General features: G+C 36.7%; 1 protein-coding gene across 2 annotated transcripts in view; it reads left to right on the top strand.

Annotated features, from left to right (window-relative positions):
- LOC120534313 (putative tetratricopeptide repeat protein 41) overlaps positions 1 to 27,153 on the top strand; it is a 98,894-nt gene that overhangs the window by 14,440 nt on the left and 57,301 nt on the right. For both annotated transcript variants that reach the window (XM_039761808.1, XM_039761807.1), the window contains exons 2-5: positions 4,303 to 5,111; positions 11,150 to 11,303; positions 13,889 to 14,109; positions 22,958 to 23,121. In XM_039761808.1, coding sequence (XP_039617742.1) covers positions 4,313 to 5,111; positions 11,150 to 11,303; positions 13,889 to 14,109; positions 22,958 to 23,121 — 1,338 coding nt within the window. In that variant the 5' untranslated portion in view covers positions 4,303 to 4,312. The remainder of the gene's footprint in view (positions 1 to 4,302; positions 5,112 to 11,149; positions 11,304 to 13,888; positions 14,110 to 22,957; positions 23,122 to 27,153) is intronic.

Here is a 27,153-nt window from a genome sequence, read left to right as displayed (position 1 = left end):
CACTAAATTACGTGGGAGGTGTAACTCCGCCTCCCACGGCCATCGAGCAGACGTCTATTATAGTATATCGACGAAAAAATAGGTTCCAGTTATGACCATTACGCGTAGAATTTTGAAATGAAACCTGCCCAACTTTTGTAAGTAAGCTGTAAGGAATGAGCCTGCCAAATTTCAGCCTTCTACCTACACGGGAAGTTGGAGAATTAGTGATGAGTCAGTGAGTGAGTGAGTCTGCTGTGATGCGGGCTCTGCATCGGTCTTTTGTGCTGAGCCGTAAGGCAAAGCTTTTAATTTACCAGTCGATCTACGTTCCTCCGCATCGAGAGGAGTCAGATGCGGTGGCTCGGGTATCTGATCAGGATTCCCCCTGGACGCCTCCCTAGTGAGGTGTTCTGGGCACAACCAACCGGGAGGAGGCCCCGAGGAAGACCCAGGACACGCAGGAGGGACTATGTCTCCCAGCTTGCCTGGGAATGCCTAGGGATTCTCCCGGAAGTGCTAGAAGAAGTGGCCGGAGAGAGGGAAGTCTGGGCCTCTCTGCTCAAGCTGCCCCCGCGACCTGACCTCGGATAAGCGGAAGAGGATGGATGTATGGATGAAAATGTGACAGCAGTGACTCTGTACTGTTCCACACCTTAGTAATGGGACAAAATAACACCTGAAATGCTACATTGCTTGGTATCCTCAGTGCCAAAATGTCTTTTAAATATTGCGAGAAGGAATGGCAACATTACATTGTGGTAATGACTTACTGTCTCAACTTTTTTTGGAATATGTTGCAGGCCTGAAATGCAGGAATGGATGTATATTAACAATTGAAATGAAGTTGAAATGTCTTGGGTTCATACTTGTCCGCAATGAAATAAAAGTCATAGTAAATTTTGGAATCGCTGTGTTTTTTTTTTTTTTTGGCATTTTCCATTCAGTCCCATTCTTTTCTGATATGGGGTTTTACTTCAAGGTTGGCACAACACTGGCAGCCAATTAACATTGAGCACATGGAATGAAAATTTTTGTATCACATGAAAGTTGTCGTCCCTGCTGCAGTTATTGTCCATGAAGAAGAGGATGTTCTGGGGAGATCTACATTTATTTAGTTATAGACAGTAGGATTTTATGTATTCAGTTCCTGACTGAATGTTTATTGGTTGTCAACATTTGCACGCTGGAGCTTGCCCTATAACTAACAAGAAAATCAAATCTTTCTGATTTTATTGTGGCTAGTTGCAAAGTGCTGTGACTGAATTGTAAAGTGCTATGACTGAATTACTGAGGATGTCACTGTTATGACTCACTATTATTTACAAGCGAAAAAAATGGAAATGTAGTGTGATGGGCTTTGTAACTTGCTTATTTTTGCTTATAAGGCTATTTAAATTAATTTTTATGGTCTTTTTGTCTCATTTGAAAATGAAAGACTGATGGAAACCATGTGTATTTACAATCATATCCATGCAATCATTCCTCAATTTCTTGTAATAGCTTTGTTAAATTCAGGTTTTTTAGATATTTAGTCTGTCTTAGAAGCTTTGGATGCAGAGCAGGAACTAAACCTCAATGTGGCACATATTCCTATCTCTCTAGCATGGGGCCTGTTTAGATTTTCCCTTGGGATATAGGAGAAAATCGGAGGTACCTAGAGCAAAACCATTGCAGACATGGGGAGATAATATAAAAAAGTTGCTAGCACTTCAAAGTTTAAATAATGATACATATATTTTCATCTGATGAGCTCTACTGCATTAATAGTCGGTTATTGAAATTTTCTAAAGCTTCATGGGTTCTGTTCAAATTTGTTTTAAAATTTTTAGTTGTTGATATTAAATGATTAGCATAGGTACTGTGTGCTTTCTGTTTTAGAAGAAATGTAGTTAGACAGACCAAAGTCATTGGGAAATATCCCTCTTTTCAACTCCAAAAGAAACCAGACTGATCATGAGGTGAAAATCTACTTTCTCTATATAAAAAAGATTAATGAGATTATGCAGTGCTTTCACGTGACATTTTCATGTGAATTTTTCATGCAATGTTCATTTTTCTTCAAATCATATGTCATATACCTATATATAATTTTTTCCGTCGTCATTAGTTAGAATATAGCAATGCATATATCAAACAAAATACCTTATATACATCTACTCCACTCAGAATAGTAGTAATTTAGTTGTGTATGTAACAGCACACACTTAGAAACTGTAAAACTGCATAAACATTCAATTGCTGACAAAATCATGAGTGATGATAATGCAGAAGTCATATTCCTTTTGCATAATAAGTAGAATACCATTCATTTTACATAGATGACAATTTCCAATAGTTTTAACATTTGCTATAACTATAAATAAATCTCAAGGCCAGAGTTTTGACTGTATTGGAATATACCCATAGAACGATAGCAAGGAAAGCAAACTTTTTAGTTTTCAGTCACCATATGCAGTGAGGGGGACACACCCCCATAATATATAATAAAAAGTCAAGAACTACTTAATATTTTGTGTCAGTGTTGAGTTAAGCTCACAGTGTTTCTGTTCAGAGCTGTGTTTCCTAAAACGTTCACTGCAACATTGCTTATGTGTCATGTCACCAATTTTAATTATGTATGTGTTATGTCAAAAGTAATATCATTAATATGTGATAAGCAAAACATAAAGAAATAATACAGGTTGAGTATCCTTAATCTGAAATTCCAAAATCTGAAATGCTCCAAAATCTGAAACTTTTAATGTGCCAACATGACGCTACAAACGAAAAATTTCACACCTGTCCTCATTTTTAAATACGGGGCACTGCCAATGTCCTTTCTAAATATATATTGTGGCTTGTGCCTCCTCCAGACCGCGAGGGGGCGTCCGTCCTGGTTATGTTGGGGGCCTTGGGTGAAGGGCTTGGAAGCCCAGCCCTGTAGGGACCCGTGGCCACGGCCAGGCGGCGCCCCGGTGCCTGGATATCCCTGGAGCCCAGCACTTCCACCACACCAGGTAGTGCTGGGGGGAAGACGACAGGGGACACCCGGATGGCTTCCGGGTGCGCAGCCGGCACTTCCGCCACACTGGGGCGTGTCTGCGGAGGAGTGCCGGGAAGCAGCTGGAGCCCATCTGGGTTCCTATTTAAGGGGCCGCCTCCCTCCAGTCAGAGGTGGATGTCGGGTGGAAGAGGACAGAGCTGGAGAGAGGACGGGAGGCGGCCAGGAAGGCATAAGGACTGTGAGGCCTGGACATTGGGGGAATCGGTGCAAGAGGCACTGGGGAGTGTACAGTAAATTGTAAATATTGTAAATAAATTGTGTGTGGTGAGAAACAACGATGTCCGCCTGTGTCCGGGTTCAAGTTCACAATATATATGTTTTTTTTCAGACAAGTAAATGTGAATAACACATGAGCTGGAACTTACCATTAATGACTAATTTTGCTAGCCTCCCTTTTGAATTTCAAGCAGGGCACAAATACATGAACAACAAAGGTGGGTTGTCGTGGGTGAAAGGCACAATAACAGCTACATTGCGCTGCACTTCCAAACTGTAGTGCAGGAGGGTGAGTGAGTGGCATGATTCAAAAGTGCTGCATGGCTCAGCGTAGAGGAAACATGGACTCTGATGCTCTGTTGACGCCAGTTTGTTATCAACCATCATCATAGCCAGACCTACATGCATGTCTCATTGTGTTTTTTGCTTGTTATCTGTGTACTGTAACCATTTAATGAGAACATAGCATCTTTGGCGAAGACTGAAAGCCTGCCATTGTTTGTTGTTGCTATTGTTTAAAAGCTGATATAGATATTCTGCTGATGCTACTGTGCACAAAATTTGTGTCATTCACAAAAATTATTGAAAGTCTTGTATAAAATTACCTTCAGGATATGTGAATAATGTTTATATGAAATATCAACACAATTATGTGGTTTATCTTCTGTTTCCTTAGAGAGGTGCCGCAATGAAGGGTTTGGTCAGGTGCAGGCAGCATGTGGAAGGAAGATCCAAGTATGACTGTGACATCTAGTGTCAATATAGTGATGACAGACTTAACCACTTCACTAATGGTTAAATATAAAATTATTTATGTGCCATTATGGTGGTCCACCTAGAATTTGTTCCTTTTTTCCCCAATGATTCTAGAAGGCCTTGGCCTCTGAGACCCTGAACTGGATCATGCAGTTTCAAAATTGGATGGATGGACAGATTACATACTGTTATTTAAAACTGTGTAACCCAATGGGACAACTTGATTATATAGTCTTCTTACAGTATATTTTGTATGTGCAAAATTGTAAAATTTTACTATTGTTATTTAACTATTCCTATTACAGATGGTATAAAATGAAGGACTTGGATTGCCACAGAGGGATTTCTTGGACACCCCATTTATGTCCACCTATTCAGCCTTTCTTCTGTTCAGTCCCTAATGATATACTTCAAGAAAAGAATTATCTAATGACCGAGACCTTTCCCCAACTCAATGCCTTTTGCAGATCCAGAGGAACGTATTTCAGAGCCATCCACCTTCAAGAACATGCACATGACATTCAGTCAACTGTTTCTCAACAGACAGCAAATTTCTCTCAGCAGAAAAACTTTTCTTCTCAACGTTTAAAAATCAGCCTTGACTATATCAACAATTGCTCGCCATTTTTTATTTGTGTGCTTGGCAGCCAATATGGAGATTTCTGCACTGACTTCCCAGAACCCTTAGAGACATCCACATCAAATGAAGAAGTGTTGCCTTTAGTGAAAAGGAATCTATACATGGCAGCTGCTACTGGATACCCTTGGGTTCTTAGTGAGAAAAATAGGAATTGCAGCTTGACTGAACTTGAAATCATCCAGGCAGCCTTTATTAATAACTCACATTCTAGTTTTTTTTACTTTAAAGATTATTGTCATTCAGAAGATGTGACAGAGGCTATTTATGATTCAAAACACACAACCCTGAAGCAGTTCACCCATCTGACAGAGTCTGAACAGCTTAAGGTCAGAGAACTGAAATGTAAAATTATCAACAAGGGCTTACCAGTCAGATTCTACAAAAGCCTGAAACACCTAGGAGAGTTGGTATTTGAGGACTGGAAAGGAATTGTTGAAAAACTACATTCAGAGAATTTACTTTATACAAGTCCAAGTAAGTTGACAGCATGTGCACTTTCATATTTGCTAGTAATGTTTAAGTGTAATTCTATTGTGAAAAGGTAAATATGTAATAAGGGAATGTATAGGTGATATTATATTAGATGAGTTAGCTTATTTAATTGGGTAGAATTCTAAATTCTAAATTTCTTTGCCAAAATAATTTATAGAAATCAAAATGTTAGTGATAGATAGATAGATACTTTATTAATCCCAAGGGGAAATTCACATAATCCAGCAGCAGTATACTGATACAAAGAAACAATATTAAATTAAATAGTAATAAAAATGAAAAAAATTTAAATAAAATTAATGTTCGCATTTACTCCCCCGGGTGGAATTGAAGAGTTACATAGTGTATGTGAAATGTTCTCTTCTCTTATGCGTTTGTATGAAGTTAGACTAAGAACATATGTCTAATTATAAAAGCTGATTAGTCTGATTGGGCTAAGCAATTTAAGTAAGTAGACAGTGTTCAGAAGCCATTAGGAAGAGCTAATAAGTTATTGCATTTTATAATGTGGCCATAGTGATGTATGAAATATAGATCAAGAAAGGTCATTCTCCAACTGATTAACACACATAAGCAATGCTTTATCTTATTGGTCTTTCAGTGTTACATGAAAACCTTAACAGTCGGAAGATGAGCTTCATGAATTATTTAAGGACTACAGGGTTTGAACTATAAGGAAAGACTGAAAGCATTATCAGGCATGTAATAACAAAACAGGTATCAGAGGATGCCTCTTGTTCAGTGTGATATCTTGTCAGCATCTGTGACCCATGAGGGCATAGAGCACAGTATTGCCTCATTATGCTCAACAAGCAAGTTGTGAATTTTAATCGGAATAAGCAGAACTTTTAGCCATAATAAATCAGGGAAAAAAATATTTACCAAGTGCATGAACACAAAGTTGGAATTCAGAGAATGGTCCATGTGTTGTGATTCAGGTCTAATAACTTTCAAAAAGCCCTGAACACAGGCTGCCCTCACTTTACACAATGATGAAAAATCCATTCTTGAAAACCCCTCTGTAAGGTGAATTTTCTTAAGACAAATATAATTATTATTGATTAAAAATTGAAATACATTTTAAACATTCCCTAGCCCCAGAAATGACTCCAACTTTTGCTCACATAATACAAAAATATTTGAAAACTGTCAGAATAAGTTTAGTAATGACATTAGCCATCAAACAATCCCTAATAAGATATTCTATCATCATTAAATAACATTTGGTAATGCTGTTTACACTCTTTTTATCAATTAAAATTTCACATTCAAAAGAATGGCCTTTCACACTATTTGGACTTTTCCGTTCTCTTTCACAATCTTTTCAGAGCAGAGATATTTAAGGCGATGCAAAAATACATATAAGCAATGCAGGTGACAAGTAGACTTGACCAATGGACATGAATGCAGCATTAGTAGTGAGAACGACTGAGACTGACACTCCACCTCAAACTCCAGACCCACTTCATCCTGTGGACTGCAATGAGGTGTATTTAGCATTATAGAAAGATGATTAGATGTTAGCGCTGGCTGCATGCGAAAATTGTGCCAAACTCAAGTTTTGTAAACATTCAATTAAATACAAAAAAACATCCAAAAACAAATCAAAAAAGATAGTAGGAGTTTCAAAATTCATAATACAAAAATAAGTAAACTAAACACACAACAAATTTTGTATGCAAGTATCCATGTCAAGAATCAAAACCAGAACGAAAAGCAAAAATTGAAAAGCCTGAAAAATCTAATATGAAAATGTTCAAGAGACCAATAGACTCCATCCATCCATCCTCTTCCACTTATCCGAGGTCGGGTCGCTGGGGCAGCAGCTTGAGCGAAGACTTATAAATTCAAAAGGAAGCACAAAGGGCAGCTAAACAACAAGAACAGGCATAGCTAATGACTCAATGTAATCAATAGACATATACTGTAGAGGGCTTATTTAGGTCACATCTGAAGGCTGTAATTGCCCATTAGTCTGAAAAGAGACTGGGCTAAATTACAAACTTTGCAATAAAGTAAAGCAAAGAACAAAAAAATGGCTGAATTTAAAAAAAAATAATAAACATACTGTACAGCAAAAGCACAACTTTAATAAAATTAAACGGATCCACATATAAGTAAAATTATTTCTTTATACAAAAATTTTTACTACAGTCCAAAATGTAATCTTATTGTGCTTTGAACCTTAGGTTTGTGACATTTTGAACATTAGGTGACTTGCCTTGTTGGCCACAGTGGATAATGCTGTCCAAAACCTTCTCTTACATTATTGTTATTATACTGCACATGACCCCATAGTAGATAACGTTCCCAAATTCTTATGTAGATATAAAGAACCATTGTCGGACATAATGCCTTTTATGTTGTCATTTTTTGTAGTTTTTTTTTTTTTGTTTGTTTTTTCATACTTCCAGTGACGATTGTCTAATTATCCTTTTCTGGATACTGAATGAGCTTTCCCGTTTTAATGTTATTGCAGCCCCTTTTCATAATATGCTATTGTCTTCAGTCTGGGTTTTAACCTGGAATATTTTTGCTTATTTAAATGCATGGGTTTTATATCTTGAGTAAAAAAGTGCAAATCTTCAGCAATCAGCTCGAGTGAATTTGCATCTGCACAGGTGCTGTTCTGCTACAGCAGTGATAGTCTTTGTCCGTAGTGAAATTGTGTTTTCAGTGCTAAAGTGTTCTTGTTAGTATTGCTGCTATTCCTGACAGTATTTAGAATGTAACTTCAACATTTGGCTGCATACCTTCCTTTAGAGTTCATTCTTACAATAATACTTTGAGACACCTTAAATTTTAAGTACACTTAGTTAAAACATTTATTTAATTTACAAATTTCTGAGTTAGTAGATCTACATTTGGTACCTCAAAGTGGGCTTTTAGTCAGGGCAGAGAGGGAATAAGCCTTGGCTGACATTGTATAAATATAGAAACAACAGCACCATTGTGATTTGTAGATAGCTTTAGATAAAACAGTCAGATATGCATGTACAGTATCTGATGCAGTAGCCCAAGTAATTGACACATCTTACATTTTTGTCAGTCTAACAAATGTCATTTGTTTATACATACAGTAATATTATTTTGTACAACATGAAAAGCAAATGCTTTGACAAAATCCAGAAAATGCCTAAAATTTAATAACAAGTGCAGTCAAACCCATTTTATCTTTTTCAGCTTTGAATGGAACAACTGATGTCTTTTACAAGCTTTATTTTCCTCCTGTGCTCAACTTGCCAGTTGTAAGGAGCTATTTTCGTTTGCTGTAGATCTGTTGAGTTTAAACAGACCAGCACTTTGATCTACATTCCATTCCAAACTATGTTAGTGGAAACTGTAAAAATCACCTTATCTAATCTAATACTATTAGTCAGTTTACAAAGTTACCTAACATAGGTCTGATTGTGCTGCTGAGAATGGATATTAGATTGCTTTCTTAAAACATTCACTTGTCTTTTTCTGCCTTTTACTGCCCTTGTAAATTCTGTCTACCTTCTTTAGATTCGAAAACTAAAGTAGTGACTCTTGTCTACTGGAACTCACTTTTGTAAACACAAAATGCTTTGAAATGCTAAAAATGGCTTACATCAGTGACACTCCTCCCACCTGCCTATGCATAACGTAAGTGTATCTGATTAACAGGCCAGTGGGCAGCAATATCTTTTGGTGTACGAATTGTCCTTGGAACACCTTGACCAGCAAAACATCTACATCTGAGTGCTTTTTACTGATTGTAGCTCTGCCTTGAATATAATTGCTCCCCCTATTCTGCTCTTACTAACTAGCAAAGACAACAAATTTCTTAATGGACAGGCCACAGCTGTTAAAGGCAAATAAGAAAACCTAATCAATGCTGATTTTTAATTGTGTACCTTCTGCAAGTTAGTGGCCTCAGTCCCAAACTGTAGTGCATTTTCACCCATAGCTATAAAGCATCAAAGCTGCTGATGCCACCACACCTATTAAGCTCATCAGTAACAATGATAAGAATGCTTATATAATAGTTGTGGCAGATCAGAGAAAGGGATGCAGCTATTATAGCCATGGATGGGGTACTGCCAAGACAAAAGATCTTATTATGGCCTTGGGAAGCCACAGAATAAAAGCACCCCCTATTTAGTACTGATGAAGCCACAGCACGTAAATACTGCCCCACTTTCAGGAAGTCTATAATATACCATCAATAATCTAGAAGGCAGACAAACTTTTGTGGATTTTAAAGTCTTCTCAAGGTGTACCACTTTGTCTTTCCTCTTTTAAAATTGTATTGGGAAATCTGAGCTGTTCTCATCGTTTGGTTTCTTGAGTGGGTAAGGTTTCTCACACCAGGTGGTGCCAATCTCACCTGGCACTTGTGAGTGCACTTTGCTGATGTTTGTTGAAATGGGTGAAAATGTAGGTAGCAAAGGTGTCATCATTTTTAGAATTACAGGTATAGAACTTTTCTGTATTGTTTTATTGTATTCTCAAATCAACTATGATATACACCTAACATAAAAAGTACCAACTAAACTCATAGGTGCTTTTCTTAATGCAAGAAACATCAAAATCATCTAAAGTATACAGCTGTTAACTGTAACCACTTACTTTTTCTCAGTGTCTGTATTGCATCCCACATATTTAACCCTAGGCACCTCTAATATCAGGCTACTTGCCGAGTGGGACTATCTTTATTTCCAAATCATTACTTTAACCCAGTTTTACCAACAATGGAGGGCTTCACAAGAGGACCCTCTTGAGCCTTTAAGGCACTGCAGTTACTAAAGAATTAGACACTCTGGCTTCTCAGGTAAGCTAGTAGCATTCGGCCAAAGACATTGATTTAAGCTGTTGTTTACAGATGTTTTATCATGGGCAGAGTGGTAGCACAGAGTCGTCATTTGTGCCTTACAGCATCAGGGTCTGCATAAATCTTACGTGTTCTCCCAAAGTATTTATGGATTGATTGGTACCAGTAAGTTTCAGTAAGTTTACTCACTCAGAAATGTTATCCCAATTTCTTTTATTGCCATATCCTCCACCAGAGCGACTCATCATGCATTAAAAATTTTGATAATTGTTTTTTGCTGCTTCAGTCTGCTCTGTTGTACATTCTGCCTTTTTCATTTTTCTAAGAATTTTTTTTATTGTGTGTGTGCAAAAGTGCAATGTGCAGGTGGCTTGGGTCTTTCAAAAATCTAGGGCTTTTTATTAAAAATGTAGTGCAGTGTAATTAATTGCATTCAGATTTAATGTTATGTGTACAAAGTATAATAAAACTCTCTACACTGCCACTCATTGTGTATCTGGCAAAAAACACAATCTGTAGGAAAACCTAATTAACACCATCTCATTCAAAGCAAATAACATACTCTTGGTCTTGACAAATAGTTCCTCTTATAAAAAACAGGTATGGCATTAACCTCATTAAGTTTTTTTTCACATTTGTTCAAATTTTGTAGAAAATCTGTATTTTATGGGGGATTTGATATAGTATTGATTTGCTTCCTGAACTTTAAGGTGAAATGACCAATAACTGGACTGGTGAATTCCAGATGGTCCTCAAAGTGGGCTTTTAGTCAGGGCAGAGAGGGAATAAGCCTTGGCTGACATTGTATAAATACAGAAACAACAGCACCATTGTGATTTGTAGATAGCTTTAGATAAAACAGTCAGATATGCATGTACAGTATCTGATGCAGTAGCCCAAGTAATTGACACATCTTACATTTTTGTCAGTCTAACAAATGTCATTTGTTTATTTATACAGTAATATTATTTTGTACAGCATGAAAAGCAAATGCTTTGACAAAATCCAGAAAATGCCTAAAGTTTAATAACAAGTGCAGTCAAACCCATTTTATCTTTTTCAGCTTTGAATGGAACATTCTGAAGCATATCTGAGCCAAAAAAAAAAAATTGTTAATCGTCTTATTTTCATTAACTATACCAATTACTTCTTGGGTTCTTGCTAATTAATATGCAGAGTGGCTGGGTTTCATTTAGATGGTTTAATGTTGTTATTTTCTTTGTAGGTTATGAAGACAGTTTAATCCAAGTGCTCAGTAAAGCTTTTACAAAGCGCTGTTCTAAGTCATTTGTTTCCTCACCTGAGTCTCAGCTGGTTTTTGAAAAGTTGGATGCATTTGTGCTTTCAAGTTCAGAAGCTTGTGATACTGAAGAAAACAGGTACCTGGAAATGCTGTAAGAAGTTAGAACTGCTGAACAATTTGAAATCTAGTGGTTCCTGCCTAATGTAGTATCTATGTTTGTTTTATTAACCATCATATACACTATATACCAGAAAGCAATCAATATTTCTCCTAATTATAATCTATATATCCGTCCATTATAAAACCCACTGAATAGAGTTTGGGGTTCATGGAGTTGCTAGAGGTTTTATTCTAATCCACCAGCTGTTAAGAATTCTGTGCGTGAGACAGAAAAACGTTGTCGTCTTTAAGAATTTCTGTATAATAAAGTAGGTAGTCATCTACTCGTGAGGCTTACACAGGTCAATGACACTAGTTGAGTTGATTCTGATTTCTTTATTATACAGAGTAAAGCCAAATAATTTGGGTCTTATCGAGTTCACAACTGTATTTTGAATTCTAGTCATTAAAGTTGCCTCCTGTTTTGTCGTTTAACTCAGCTTCTTAATGACTGACAATTTCCTTCAGCAGAATTCAGACTGACTAAGTTTTAACATCTTTGAGAGCTGTTTTTGTGAGTGTTACTACTGAGGCATCTTCTGTAGCTGGTGGTCTCATTTCATGACACTTCTGCACATACAGTTAAGCTGTGTGGTAAGACACTCCTCGAACACAGACAGACAGACCGAATGTCCAGAACACACACGTTTATTACAGTCTTCAATAATACACGGCACCTCACAATGCCCTAATCAGCAAACTCAGTCCCTTCTTTCCTTCAGTCTCTCATTATTTCTGCCACCTTTAGTCCTCTCCTTCCAAGCTCTGTCTTCTTCCTCCCGACTCTGGCTGCTCTACTGGAGGGAAGGTGGCCCCTTTTATAATGACGTGGATGTGCACTAGGTGGTCCGTGATGTGCTGCCGTCCAGGGTTCCATAATTGTCCAGGTGCCCCCTGGCGGTGGCCACAGGCCCAAACAGGAATGAACTTCCAAGCTCATACAGACCAGGAAGGCTGCCCTCTCATTGCCCAGGGGAGGTATTGTCCCCCTCCCGGTCCTTCCAGGCGTCTCAGCTGGGCAGGATCTTTAGCGGTCCGCCACAACTGTTATGTGTGCAAAATAATGAAAGCGATGATTACAATGTTTTTTTGATGAAAACAACATTCCCTTACCTTCCCCAGCTTGAATGCCAATGTTTTGCATTTATATTTTCCAGTAGGTAACGGAGTGATACAACTGCATTTGTCACTTTAAGAACCTGTTCTGATTAGAATGTACTGAGCTTATGGCAAATATGTCAGCTGATTTCCATCTGTTGAAGAATTGAGTACCTCCAGCATGACCTTACATTGTAATGATCTAAAAGACAGAATGCTGCCAGTTCTATTTTTGATTAAGTAAATTCTTCAATGATTAAAACTCAACTTGACTTGCAAAGCAGAAGGTATGGTGTTTCATCAGGATAAGATCTTGCAATATTATTATACATTTAGAAGGGCCCTATTTGTAATATAAGAAAATACAATAAGAAAATTCAGCTTTTGTAATGCTAGCTCTTACATGAGAAAAATACTTGAGTATTGTTAAACACACCTCCCACTTTAGCAACACCCTTGTCTATTCCTTTACGTGACAGTTTTACTGCAGAGGGAAGTATGTACGTCCAGCACTTCCATATCAATCAGCTACTGTAGTACAAATGTCAGTTGGGCTCTCTGGAGGGAGCTATGAAGGCAAACTCATATTGCCTTTGTGGCAAAAATAAGCAAAATACCTATAAGCAAGAGTTTTGCTGAGTCAGTAAGTATGTATGTGTGGTACTTCCATATCAATCAGATGTCATATACATTCTATGTACTAGCTTTCTACTTCTTGGTGTGCAATATTCACATTGGATCTTGCATTGTGCCTTAACATATGTATTATTTTACAGTGAGCTCTGTACAGGTAAATGCATTACAAGAATTCTAGTCTTCCTTGGTTTATTGTTGAATTCAGTACTGACTCAAACGTGTCTCTTATTAGCATGTTATTTCTGCAGATTGAACATTTGTAAAATATTTAGTCTTGTGCACCTTTGCATCTTTTTGATTACTGATTATTTCTTTCAGAATATTCAGGGTTGATTTATAATAAAACCAAAGCTGATTTGCTAGGCTACAGCTTGCACAACCTTTAATGGGACAACATTGGTACAAGATGGTACATATCACAATGGCAGCTGCACTCCGTATTGTCAGGGGCTGGTGGGGTTTGAGTTTTGTAACAATTGATTGTGGATCACACAGTTGCTCAACCACTTCTTTTGTTACTTTGCATATACTGTACATGCACGTAACTCTACTGTGGCCCAGCTTTATAAAACTAGTTGTTTCATTATCTGAACTTTACTTAAAAGAGACCCATATTTGGCAGTGAAGAAACAAAATACTTAGAGGAACAAACGATTATTATGGTTTTGATGCAGATTATATACTGACAATAAATTTGGTTTTATCCCTTGTTTTGATTACTTGATTTCGGAAGGATTATCCCAAAAAAGCCCCTTTAAATGATTATAATAGAGGTATTTAAATCTTATGTCCTTTCTTGAAGTTCTTAATGCCTTTTTTACTTTATAGCTTACAGCCTCAAATGAAGTCAGCACAGAAGTCTATCCTTCTCTTATATGGAGCAAAAGGATGTGGTAAATCTTCACTCCTTGCCAACTGGTTAGAGATGTTTACACAAAACCACCAAGAAATGCTGGTATTATCGCACTATGTTGGAACCAGTTCCCCTGCTTCTGATATCCAGCTGTTTCTTAGATACTGCACCAGAAAGCTCCGTTGCAAACACTTTGGTAATTATCTGTCACATTTTTGGATTTCTGTTACTAATTTTGAAAGTTGTAGTTTTCCAAGCTCTGAATTAGTTTCTTCTACTGTAATATTCTAATATTATTTATATATCATCTTTAATAATTCTTTGCATTTATATAGCACTTTTCTCACTACTCAAAGCGCTCAGCAATTGCAGGTTAAGGGCCTTGCTCAAGGGCCCAACAGAGCAGAGTCCCTTTTTGGCATTTACAGGATTCGAACCGGCAACATTCCAATTGCCAGTGCAGATCCCTAGCCTCAGAGCCACCACTCTTCTCTTCTTTACTAATCTTTAGTAAATAGGTTGGCACTGTGGCACAATGATTAGTGCTGATGCCTCGAGGATCCAGGTCCTGGTTTTGAATCATATAACAACAACAACAACATTTATTTATATAGCACATTTTCATACAAACAGTAGCTCAAAGTGCTTTACATAATAAAGAATAGAAAAATAAAAGACACAATAAGAAAACAAAATAAGTCAACATTAATTAACATAGAATAAGAGTAAGGTCCAATGGCCAGGGGGGACAGAAAAAACAAAAAAAAACCTCCAGACGGCTGGAGAAAAAAAATAAAATCTGTAGGGATTCCAGACCATGAGACCGCCCAGTCCCCTCTGGGCAAAACCCTGGGCATATACCCTGCCATTGCCCATATGAACATTTCTGTTCTCCACTTCTCTGTGTGTGAGTGTTTCTCCTGTCACTCTTGTTTTCCTCTCACACTTCTAAAGATGTGCAATCTAAAGATGTGAGTAATTGTCAACTATTAATTGGCCCTGGGCATGTACAGTTGTGCTTGAAAATTTGTGAACCCTTTAGAATGTTCTATATTTCTGCATAAATATGACCTAAAACATCATCAGATTTTCACTCAAGTCCTAAAAGTAGATAAAGAGAAACCAGTTAAACAAATGAGACAAAAATATTATACTTATTTATTTATTAAGGAATATGATCGAATATTATATATTTGTGAGTGGCAAAAGTATGTGAACCTTTGCTTTCAGTATCTGGTGTGACCCCCCTTTGCAGCAATAACTGCAACTAAACGTTTCCGGTAACTTTTGATCATTATCTTGCACACCGGCTTGGAGGAATTTTAGCCTATTCCACCATACAGAGCAGCTTTGTTAGAACGACTTGTGTGCTTAGGGTCGTAGTCTTGCTGCATGACCGACCTTCTCTTGAGATTCAGTTCATTGACAGATGTCCTGACATTTTCCTTTAGAATTCTCTGATATAATTCAGAATGCATTGTTCCATTAATGAAGGCAAGCCGTCCTGGCCCAGATGCAGCAAAACAGGCCCAAACCATGATACTACCACCACCATGTTTCACAGATGGGATAAGGTTCTTATGCTGGAATGCAGTGTTTTCCTTTCTCCAAACATAACGCTTTTCATTTAAACCAAAAAGTTCTATTTTGGTCTCATCCGTTTAGAAAACATTCTTCCAATAGCCTTCTGGTTTGTCTACATGATCTTTAGTAAACTGCAGACGAGCAGCAATGTTTTTTTTGGAGAACAGTGGCTTTCTCCTTGCAACCCTGCCATGCACACCATTGTTTTTCATTGTTCTCCTGATGGTGGACTCATGAACATGAACATTAGCCAATGTGAGAGAGGCCTTCAGTTGCTTAGAAGTTACCCTGAGATCCTTTGTGACCTCGCTGACTATTACACGCCTTGCTCTTGGAGTGATCTTTGTTGGTCGACCACTCCTGGGGAGTATAACAATGGTCTTGAATTTCCTCCATTTGTACACAATCTGTCTGACTGTGGATTGGTGGAGTCCAAACTCTTTAGAGATGGTTTAGAGATGGTTTTGTAACCTTTTCCATCCTGATGAGCATCAACAACTCTTTTTCAGAGGTCCTCAGAAATCTCCTTTGTTCGTGCCATGATACACTTCCACAAATGTGTTGTGAAGAGCAGACTTTGATAGATCCCTGTTCTTTAAATAACACAGGGTGCTTACTCACACCTGTTTGTCATCCCTTTGAGTGAAAACACCTGACTCTAATTTCACCTTCAGACTAACTGCTAATCCTAGAGGTTCACATATTTTTGCCACTCACAAATATGTAATATTCGATCATTTTCCTTAATAAATAAATGACCAAGTATAATATTTTTGTCTCATTTATTTCACTGGTTTCTCTTTATCTACTTTTAGGACTTGAGTGAAAATCTGATGATGTTTTAGGTCATATTTATGCAGAAATATAGAACATTCTAAAGGGTTCACAAACTTTCAAGCACAACTGTATAGGTGAGTGGATCCTATGATGGAAGTTAACTTTCATAGGTTTCCATTTCATTTGGTACTTTAAAAGGCAAACAAATCAGGTGTGGTCTCCCCTTGACTTTCTTATATATTCTGATATGGGGATGGATATTTGAGGAGTAAACCGCAAGACAATTATTATATTATGTACATTAAAGAATCATCAACAACAAATCAAATGAAATTAATAAAATATTGAACAATTATTAGAAAAGTAAAGATGAATAAATCGAACTCTGCAGCTGCATGAATAAAAACGTACCACTTCCGGTTAGTGGAAATAACTCAAAAGTTGAAAGAAACCTGCGTCTTATACCTAACACTTGTATACAAAATTTGGTGAAAGCGCAATCTATTTATCGTGTTTACATACACACACACACACACACACACACACACACACACACACACACACACAGACACGCACACAGACATAATTCCAAAAACGTCAAGATTCATCAAAATCTCGAAATCAAATTTTTGGATGATTACAAAACTTTCTCTATGAGAAAGTAAATCGGACCCGGGGAGATCTAAAACGTTGTGATTCATCAATCTCTATGAGAAAGTAAATCGGACTCAGGGAGATCTAAAACGTTGTGATTCATCAGAATCTTGACTCCAATTGTGCTTCACTCACTCAGAATATGGAACCAATGTAGAAAGCATTTTAAGACGGAGAAGCTGTTATCTGTGGCACCTCTGCAAGAGAACCACCTCTTTCAACCCTCACAAACATATGCAGTTTTTAATATCTGGAAAAAATTTGGGATTAAATTGCTTAGAGATCTTTATATAGACAACATTTTTGCATCCTATGAACAATTACATTCCAAACTTAACTTTCCAGCTACACATTTCTTTCACTATCTTCAAATCAGGAACTTTTTTAAACAGAACCTTCCTGATTTTCCTCATCTTGCACCCTCGTCCACGCTGGAAAACATATTGCTCAATTTCAAGGACTTAGACACCATCTCTGCAATATATAAAATTCTTTTACAGTCCCTCCCTTTCAAAGATCCAAGAGGACAATGGGAAAAAGATTTCTTAATCAATATATCAGAAAAGGAGTGGAAAGTAACATTGCAGAGACTTCACTCGAGCTCCATATGCGCAAAGCATACAATTATTCAACTCAAAATTATATATCGAGCACATCTGTCTTGACTAAAACTCTCCAAAATGTTTCCAGGGCATGATCCAACCTGCGAACGATGCAATCAAGTCCCAGCCTCACTGGGTCACATGTTTTGGGCCTGCACCAAATTAACATCATTTTGGACCAATTGCAGCAATCCAAGTGCCTTTCAGACAGCCTTGATGTCACAATCCCTCCTAGCCCATTAACAGCTGTGTTTGGTGTTCTTCCAGATGGGTTTAAAGTGGAGAAGGACAAACAAATTGTGAATGCATTCACTACACTTTTGGCACGCAAACTTATTCTGATTAACTGGAAGAATCCTAACTCTCCTCTTTTAAGTCAGTGGGAAACCGATGTTTTATACTATTTGAAATTGGAAAAAATCTAATATTTAGTTAGAGGATCTGTACAGAATTTTTTCAAAACCTGGCAGGGTCTAATCAATAATATTTTAGAATAAGCTCTTAAAGCACAAAGAAAGCAATTATCTCTGCATTTCTTTTTCTTCTCCATTCATCTCTATTGCTTATCAAACTCATCAATTTAGGGTTACCCCATTGGCCATGCTCTATCTCTCAGGGGTGGAGGTTGACTTGTTTTCAATCCAATTTTCTGTAAAAATTGATCGATTTGTATGGAAAGATTACAATAAAATTAAAAAAAATCTTGAGTTCAAATTTTTTGGATGATTACAATACTTTTCCTATACTTTGTATATGAGAAAATAAAAATGACAGTATTAGACTAGAAAGTAATTGCATTTAATATCAGAAGATTGTTATAGAATGTCACATCCGTTTGCATGTAGTAACCTGATTTTGATTTTCAGCCTGGTCACACTCAACACACAAAGTTTGCATGGTCTCCCTGTGTTTGTGTGGTCATTTCACTTTGGTTTCATCCTATATCTCAATACCAACATGTATTTTATGTTAATTGGTGTCTCTAAACTCCAAAATGTGGAAGTTTCAAGCATGACTAGCTATAAATTCTGCTTATTGACTTTATCTTTTTCAATACAACAGTAAGAAGATTGGAATGAGTATTTCTGGGCAGTCAAGTTGTATGAGGGTAATCAAAGATCTGACATTAGTAAATGACTGTGTTAGTGGCATAAACATGAATTCTGGAGTTTTTTAAAACGGTAGCAATAGTAAGGGTTTGAAAATGATCTCTAAAACTGACAGGAAGCCAATACATTGCATCAAACTCTGTTATTGTTGATTAGCACCATACTTATTTATCAATTTTATTGTATCATTCAATCCTGGGTTAATTCATAATTTTTACATGATGCTACTGGGATAGGTTCCATCCCCCAATGACCCTATAAGTGAATTAAGTGGACTGGATAATGAAAATGAAGTTCACTAACAACCTCAGAAAAACACACAAAAGTTCCATAAAAATACATTTTCTATTCAATTTAAAAAATGTGGTTAGTCTGATAAGAGCTGAATTATCACTTTATTTAGCTCAGGTGGTCAGTGTGATGTGTTACAGTACACATTAAAAGATGTTGATAGCAATGGTCTTACAAAAAATCTAGATGAAAACAAGGACCAACAGATTGTGTGACAGGCCCTTCACCATTTTCAAAGCTGTAGTATCCACCATGTATTTTCAAGCACTGCCTCAGGCAATGTACAAACAACACAGAGACATGGGGCTGCACTTATAGCATCTGCTTACATGTATAGACTACAACAGTCTTAAAAGTCCAAAAGTCACATCCTAAGAAGATTGCAACAGTTTGTTCAGAATAATCTATTATGCATCATATAACCTTTTGTGACAGGTCCGCCTAATGCTGTTTTCAAAATGGACTTTGCTGACCACTCTTCATTATTTCCAATATGGTATTAGTCAACATCTTTCCCTAGTTAGTCATGGCTGTAGTGCAGTATGTGTAGGGGATTCTGGAGTAGCATTTACAGTCGTATAAACACCTTTTGTGGACCATTTCTTTCTTCTAAGGCAGGGGTTTTCAATCATGGTCCTGGGTGGCCATAGTGGCTGCAAGTTTTCCTTCCAGCCAGTTTCCTATTTAGAACTCAGTCCTTGCTGATAATGAAACTTGATATTTAACAATTTGGCTTGTTAGATCTTTCATTCATCCAAGAGAAGTTTTAATTGCACAGAGTTTCCTTTTCTGTGACCATTATCTATGTGATTTGTGGACCAGAACAGATTTAAACTTAATTGTCCTTTCAATTCCCCTCTCATTTACTTATAAACATTTTTAACACAGATACTTCACAGTGCATGTGCCCATGTTTAAAAGGAAGCATGTTAGCCAGAGTTCTGCTGGTGTATTGGTTATCTGCATTTCATTAATAACTAATGTCTGGTTAAGAAAACAGGTAACAATTAAAACTTAAATACATCTGCTAAAACTAAAATAGTAAATTAAGAGTTCTGAATTTTAACAGGCAAGATAACTAAAATTAAGCCAAAATATGTAATGCTTTAGTAGTAAATAAATGGGTTCAAATTAAGAAATTGGTTGAAGTGAAAACCTGTAGCCACTGTGGACCTCCAAGACTATAATTGAGCACCTCTGATCTACAATGTAATTAAAATTTGTCTTTGATGAATGAAAGCACTAACAAGGCATTTAGTTAAATACCAACTTTCATTATCAGCAAAGACAGAGTATATTAGGGGGCTTTGCCACCTGCTCGCTTCGCTCGCCTACCCCTTCATGGGACGTTAAAGTGTCTCCGAGAAATTCACATATTGTTTTTATAATATATATATATATATATATATATATATATATATATATATATATATATATATATATATATACAGGGTATATATACAGTATATATATATATATATATATATATATATATATATATATATATATATATATTCACGTACAAGTAAAAATTTAACTGTACTCTGTTTGTACTCAGTAATGATCGTCCAAAGATATATAATATTTTCTTAAATTTCCTAACTGTAAAAAAATTAAGTAAAATGTACTTTTCTACTAGTCCACTGTATTTGGCATGAAACAATTAACATTTTTGTTAGCCTGAAATTGCATGTTTGCTGTAAAAAGAATCATGACATTTTTAGCAGGCTATGAGGTCTTGTGGTTAACACATTCGATTAAAGTTGAATGGTTCAGATTCCAGCAGTGGTCTACTGTGTGACCCTGGAAGTCACTTGCCCAGTCTGAATTAGATTAATCAGTACTACAATTCACTTGCAAAGTACTTTTAAAATTCTGCTCACCATAAAAGATGTCACACTACAAAGATTAGTTACATTTTTACACACTGCTTATTCTTGTCACTCAAACTGCACCCACTTCCCACACTTACATTCTGGACTGGTGAGCTCACTTCGCTGATCCACAAAGCTATTTCAGTTGCATATAGGGTTGTCTAGGCCATTGTCCTCTTGCACACATACCCTTTTCCCGGCCCCAGTTCCAAAGTTGTATGTTTATATTTCTCATGTACACAAAATTTGTCAGATACTTCACCTAAGACATGTTTGACAATGGTGACCCTTCATGGATTTTACAGCCAGGAATAAGAAGACACATGGATTGCTGTGGACTCACTTTATAAAGCATGTGAGTTTGTAGATTGTTGTGAACTGGGAGTGGTCAGTCACAGACCTGCAACATCTGACTTAGAAGCAAACTCCTTACAGTGTGAGCTAAGTGGGCTCACACCATGAAGCATCTTAGTTCAGAGATTTACTTTGCGATGAATTGCTGACGATCAGTGGGGAATTTGCAACAGCTGGCTCAGAAGCAATCCATTGCAGAGTGAGCTCGTATTAGAACTCCTTTAGTTAGCCAGGCAGAAACCATTTGTGAACATTGTCAGTGGAGTGATTCCTGCTCACGGCAACTGATCTCTCTGTTTTATCAGCCCCCACTTTTTTTGTGACGTACCACCATCACACCCATCCATCCACAGTGCAAATCCTATCCTCATTCCCAAGTGAATTGCCATGGACTTACACCACGATGCATCTCATCTGAAGATTTGCACTATGGTGAGCTGCCAGTGGTCAGTCGCAAATGTGCAACAACTGGCTCAGAAGCAGTATCTTTGCAGCGTGAGTTAATAGGAGTCTTCACAATTTAACACGTGAAAGAGTAATACAGTAGTTATTTCTAACAATGTGTCAAGGTCATACACATATGAGAGTTGTTCAACAGACCACAATATAAACAGACACCCCACACACCAAGCACACACTAGGGACAATTTAGGCTTGCCAATGCACCTAACCTGCATGTCTTTGGACTGTGGGAGGAAACCCATGCAGACACGGGGAGAACATGCAAACTCCACGCAGGGTGGACCCGGGAAGTGAACCCAGGTCTCCTAACTGCGAGGCATACATGGTATACATTTACTGTTTATATATATATATATATATATATATATATATATATATATATATATATATATATATATATATATATATGGTTTCAGGACGCTAGATCTTATTGTGACAACATTGGGTGCAAGGCAGAAACCATTTCTGATTTTTATGTCAGATGATTAGAGAGCAGTCACCATAAAACATGGCCAGGGCAAGTTTAGAGTTACCAGTTAACCCTAGTGTGCACATCTTTGGAATGTAGGAATAAACCAATGTACCCACAGATAGCCAATATTTACAATAGAGAGAATATGAAAGATGATTTGATTGAGAGATTATTGATGTTGGGTATCAAATCCAGGTCTTGAAAATCCTATAAGGCAACAGTGTTAGCTAGGGGATGCTTAAATCATTTTATCCATTTGTTGATTCTCTTGCAGACTTGTTTACTCTAAGTTACTCTAATTTAGGCATATGAGGAGTTGAAGTATATCTTGACAGCATTGGACACAAAGCAGGGACTAAATCTGGATGGACACCAATCCATTATTGGATACACTTGCTTATCTGGGATCAATTTTGAGAGGCCAAACAATCAAGCATGCCCCTTATAAGGATGTAGCAAAATCAAGTAATAGCTAGAAGAAAATCCATATGGGAAACAGGGTGAATATGCAAGTTGTACACATTACATAGGCTGAAGTTATAACCCAGGGGTGAGGAGCTATTAGATGACATCATTAGGTAGCCTGGTTGTGTTTTAAATAACCTAAAACCAGTGCCTGTTTATGATTTGGCAGGCAGTGGTTAAGGCTTTGGACTTCAATCCCTAAGTTGTGGGTTCGTATCCTGGTATTGACACTGTGTGATCATGAGCAAGTCACTGCACTTGTCTGTGGAAAAACATGAGAAATGTAACCAAAAATGGTTGAAATGAAATGTTGTTAGTCAACTTGGATAAAGGCATTAGACAAATAAGTAAACAATTTTGCTATCTTACGGTCTGACAATTTCAACTTTGTAACTGACAGGTATAGAGGAGGCAGATGCACTGTACAGTGAAAATCAATTGGATCTATGGACGTTTCCACAGGTTGTGCAAGCATTTGTTAGTGCAGCTGGACTGAGACCATGTCTCTTAGTGCTTGATGGGATTAATGAACTAGGAGCCACTTTTGGACTTTCGGAAAAACAGGTAATTACAAAATATATTGAGGAATTATATAGTACCTTAATTTGTTCAAAGATTTAAATAAATGCTTATTTTAATATTGAACCTTTTATGAGTTTACTCATTTGATTACAGAACTGAAGTGTATAAAGTACATAGTATATTTTAAGAGATTTATTTTTAGCTTTTAGTAAACCACCACCCAACTCAATTGTTTTATTGCTTGCTTGCTAGTATTCTTTGGTTGTGTCAATTAAAAATATACTAAAATGGCTTTAAACATTTGGTCATGGCTGCACACATCATGTACACCGCAATGTATTTATTGTTCAGCAGCTTTTTCGTCCTTTTAAAATTGTGAATTTTTCCTCATTTATCTAGTCATCTAGTCATAATAGAACTTAGATAATATCTGTTTGTTTTGTTTTCATGAATTTTTCCTCATTTACATATATCTAGTCAAAACAGAACTTAAAAGATAATATTCTGTTTGTTTTTTTCCATTTTTGTAATTCATCCCTTTTTGGCAAGTGGTAATAATGACTCCTGATGATTAGCAACTTTTTATGTGATTTGTAGCCCCTCAAATCGCTTCATTCCCATTCAGTTGGTTTTTAGTATTATGCACAGTACTACTGTTTTTCAAAATAATAAAAAACTTAGCTGTTATTTACATATTTCATAGGCGGAGTGGTGGCTCTGGGGCTAGGGATCTGCGCCGCCAATCAAAAAGTTGTTGGTTCGAATCTTGTAAATGCCAGAAGTGACATTACTTCATTGGGCCCTTGAGCAAGGCTGTTAATCTGCAATTGCTTCGTCCTGGGTATGACGTTAATCTGCATCCAGCAGGATTGGCACTCCAGCTACTGTAAAAAAACTCACACTGTTCTAGTGTTGTGCTGCGGTATCACCTGCTGCACTCGGGTCCCAGTCTAGCTGGTTTGTTGTGCGGTGGGTGCATGCCTCCAAACTCTCTACATATTTAAATTTTATTTGTAATTTGTTTGCGACATTTGTTGTTTGTCATTGCTACAAACATGTTTTGGTATGTCTTGGTTGTTAGATCAGGTCTTCACTATGTGTACTTACAAGCTGTTTAAACTTAAAAAAATAACCTGTAATGTTCAGTATTTTAATTTTTGTAGGTTACCTTTTTGATTTAAATTCATGAACTTGTTCTGTTACATATGTAATGCTATGCTCTCAACTTCCCCTAGCCTACCAATTCATGGTACTCTGGCAGTGCCCTTTATGTGCTGCACAACAAGTGATTTTCTCAAACAAGGCTTTTCTTATTCAGTTTAAAAGACAGCATACAGTATATTCCATTTACCATCTTAAGAAAGGACATATCAATGTAAGAAACAATATGTTGAACCTGTAGAAACATTGTAAATAATTAAACTGCATTACATCCATCCCTGTAACTCTTTGGAAAACTCCTGGTTAATGCTCTGCCAGAGGACATTCAAATTTTCACCAAACAGGTTTTTCAAGTTTGTTATTTTTACAGCATCTTCTGAAAATATGTAAAATGATCTGAAATTTAGAATAGCATTACTCCTGCATTGAGAGACAACATTTTAACTGTGCTTTCCTTATTAATTCTCTGACCTTGTCAATTTCTTTGAAACAAGAAGAGAGTGGCTTATTAGTAATGGTGAAAAGGAGGGATAACAAGCACACCCTTGTCTTGTATCTCAACATAGATGTCTGCCCTAGTCCCTTTATCCTCAATCTCTCAGTTAGGGCCTTGAGGTGTAACCTGAATTTACATCCATCTGATCACCTCAGTCTTTTGGTTAAGCATTAGCTTGTCACCCTTGCTTTTGTGTTTTTATGCTTCCTTCCTCTTCTTATTATTCTTGTTAGCTTTGAAGGTCCTTAGACAATTTTTGATTGTTATTTTGGCTTTTGACTTTCTGTACACTCTGCTTGAGATGGCAGCAGACTGCAAATTTTGCTAGAATTTTTTATTCTGTTGTAGGACCTTTTTTATTTTCTCAAGTCATTTTTGGCATTTGACCATCATCCTGTCTCTTCTTTTGATTACTCCAGTGATACCTCGTTACATTTCCCTGTTTGCAGTTAGTTATGCAGCTTTTTGGAATGTTTCCATGTTCTATGCAAACAGTTTAAAGAAATAGTGTCTGCCTCTAATTACGCTGTTCCTTTTGAAATGATTGAAGACAGTGCTTTTTTGAGATGGTTACTGAGATCCTTTGTGTTAATGTTCAACAAGGAAGTTTGTAATTTTTTTCTTTGTTTTTTTGGATTTTCACTAAAAACATCTATACAATTGTGTAATAATGCTTTTGATAGTAACTCATGTTTTAGCACTGCTTGAATTATTAATAACATTATCTGTTTTCTCTGAGTTGTTAATGTTCCCCAGTTTTAACTACATCTTTAGCTGCTCCTTTTAAGGATGTTCTCCAGATTCTTGGTGTGAACTTTGCTAATCATAAAGCTGAATTTGTTTTAAAACATGCTTTTATTAGTTATTATTGTTAGGATTGTAGTGTCTCACCTGTCTTTTCATTTTTATTGCGTTTATTATTTTCCTCACTCATTTACTTTTGCCTTGTTTTCATTTTGTAATTTTTAATTATCCTTTGATGTCCTGATTGTTTATTGTTGTTGCTGATTGAATTAATAGTCTTAGGTACATTGGCCATTAGGTATTGTATTATCATGATATTTCCCCCTACTTACCCTTTACCCATTTTCTTCAGGGATAAGTGTACTCAGAAAGTTTGTTACCAGGTTGGTTTACTGTGACACCTTAAGAATAACACACACATACATAGATATACACATACACATAGATCCTAACCACAAAAGTACCATATGAAAGACATATACATGTGCACGTTAGTCCCTAGCACTTTAACCCACACAAGTACCGTATGAATAACACATGCACAGTCCACTTTCCAAGAAACTTACTTATCATAGGCATGAACATCTTAGATATATCTCAGACCTAAATATTACCTTTGGTCTCCAAGAATATATTCAATCATACACATTAAAGGCCATTTATCAACCAATGAATGTCTTACTTTACCACACTATTCATTATTGGGCAGAACTCTTCATCCTCAGCTTGATAAACCTTGAAGCTTGGATATGAAGACAAAGCATAGAAGTTAAAAGCTGTAGTATTTATTACAGAACAGTAATACCAGTAGAGAAAAGCATGAAAGAAAATGTGGATAGCAAAATCTGTATATATATAATCTTTAGAAAAAGCTTATGGAAAGTTAAAGATGTCAAAGATGAATGTCCCAGGAGGGCATTGATTTAGCAATCAATATTCACGAAATGCTTTAGCTAACAATCAGATGAAAAATATTGCATGTTGTCCTTTCCTGACGTTGCTCTGTCTTCTCCTCTTGACGTCGCTCTCGCCCTCTTCTGATGTTACTCTTTTCTTGTTATTTACGTCCATCATATTTATTTAAAAATTCCACAAGAGTTTAGCAACACATGATTGTTACATACACCAGATTGGCTTGTTAACTGCCCTTGTAAGAGTAAGCTAAGTTTTGTTTGCATGAGCAAAAAATAAAATATAAAATCCACGACACTGCAGGTATGCAGTTACCTGAGGGCTTTTTAACACACCTTCAGCCACAGCTACTTTTCTGTGGCATTATTTTTTGTAGCTGTCTTCTTTGTCCCCTTTAGAATCTTCTGACCACTGTTGTTTTGGATTATTTTTTATTTTTAAATTTGGCTTTGTTTTTAGGATTTACAATTTTTGATTTGTGAACATTGTTGTTTAGTAGTTCATTATTTGCACTTTTTCTCAATATGAAATGCATGTTTTTATTTTTGTTTGGTTTAATTTTCTTGTATGACATAATAAAATTGTTACATAATTCAAAGTTTTGTTTGATAGTGATGTTTGATAGTTTAGGTCTTGGACTGTGCTTGTATTGTGAAAATTATTAAATAATATCGTTGTGTTTTGTATGTAAATTTCTTTAATTATTTTGAAGCACTTTCTACTCCTGCTGTATCCAGTATAGATGTGGGGTCTATCCCAGT

This window comes from Polypterus senegalus, chromosome 8 (genome assembly GCF_016835505.1).
Source record: "Polypterus senegalus isolate Bchr_013 chromosome 8, ASM1683550v1, whole genome shotgun sequence".
NCBI lineage: Eukaryota > Metazoa > Chordata > Cladistia > Polypteriformes > Polypteridae > Polypterus > Polypterus senegalus.
This window is presented reverse-complemented; position numbering and strand designations above follow the sequence as displayed.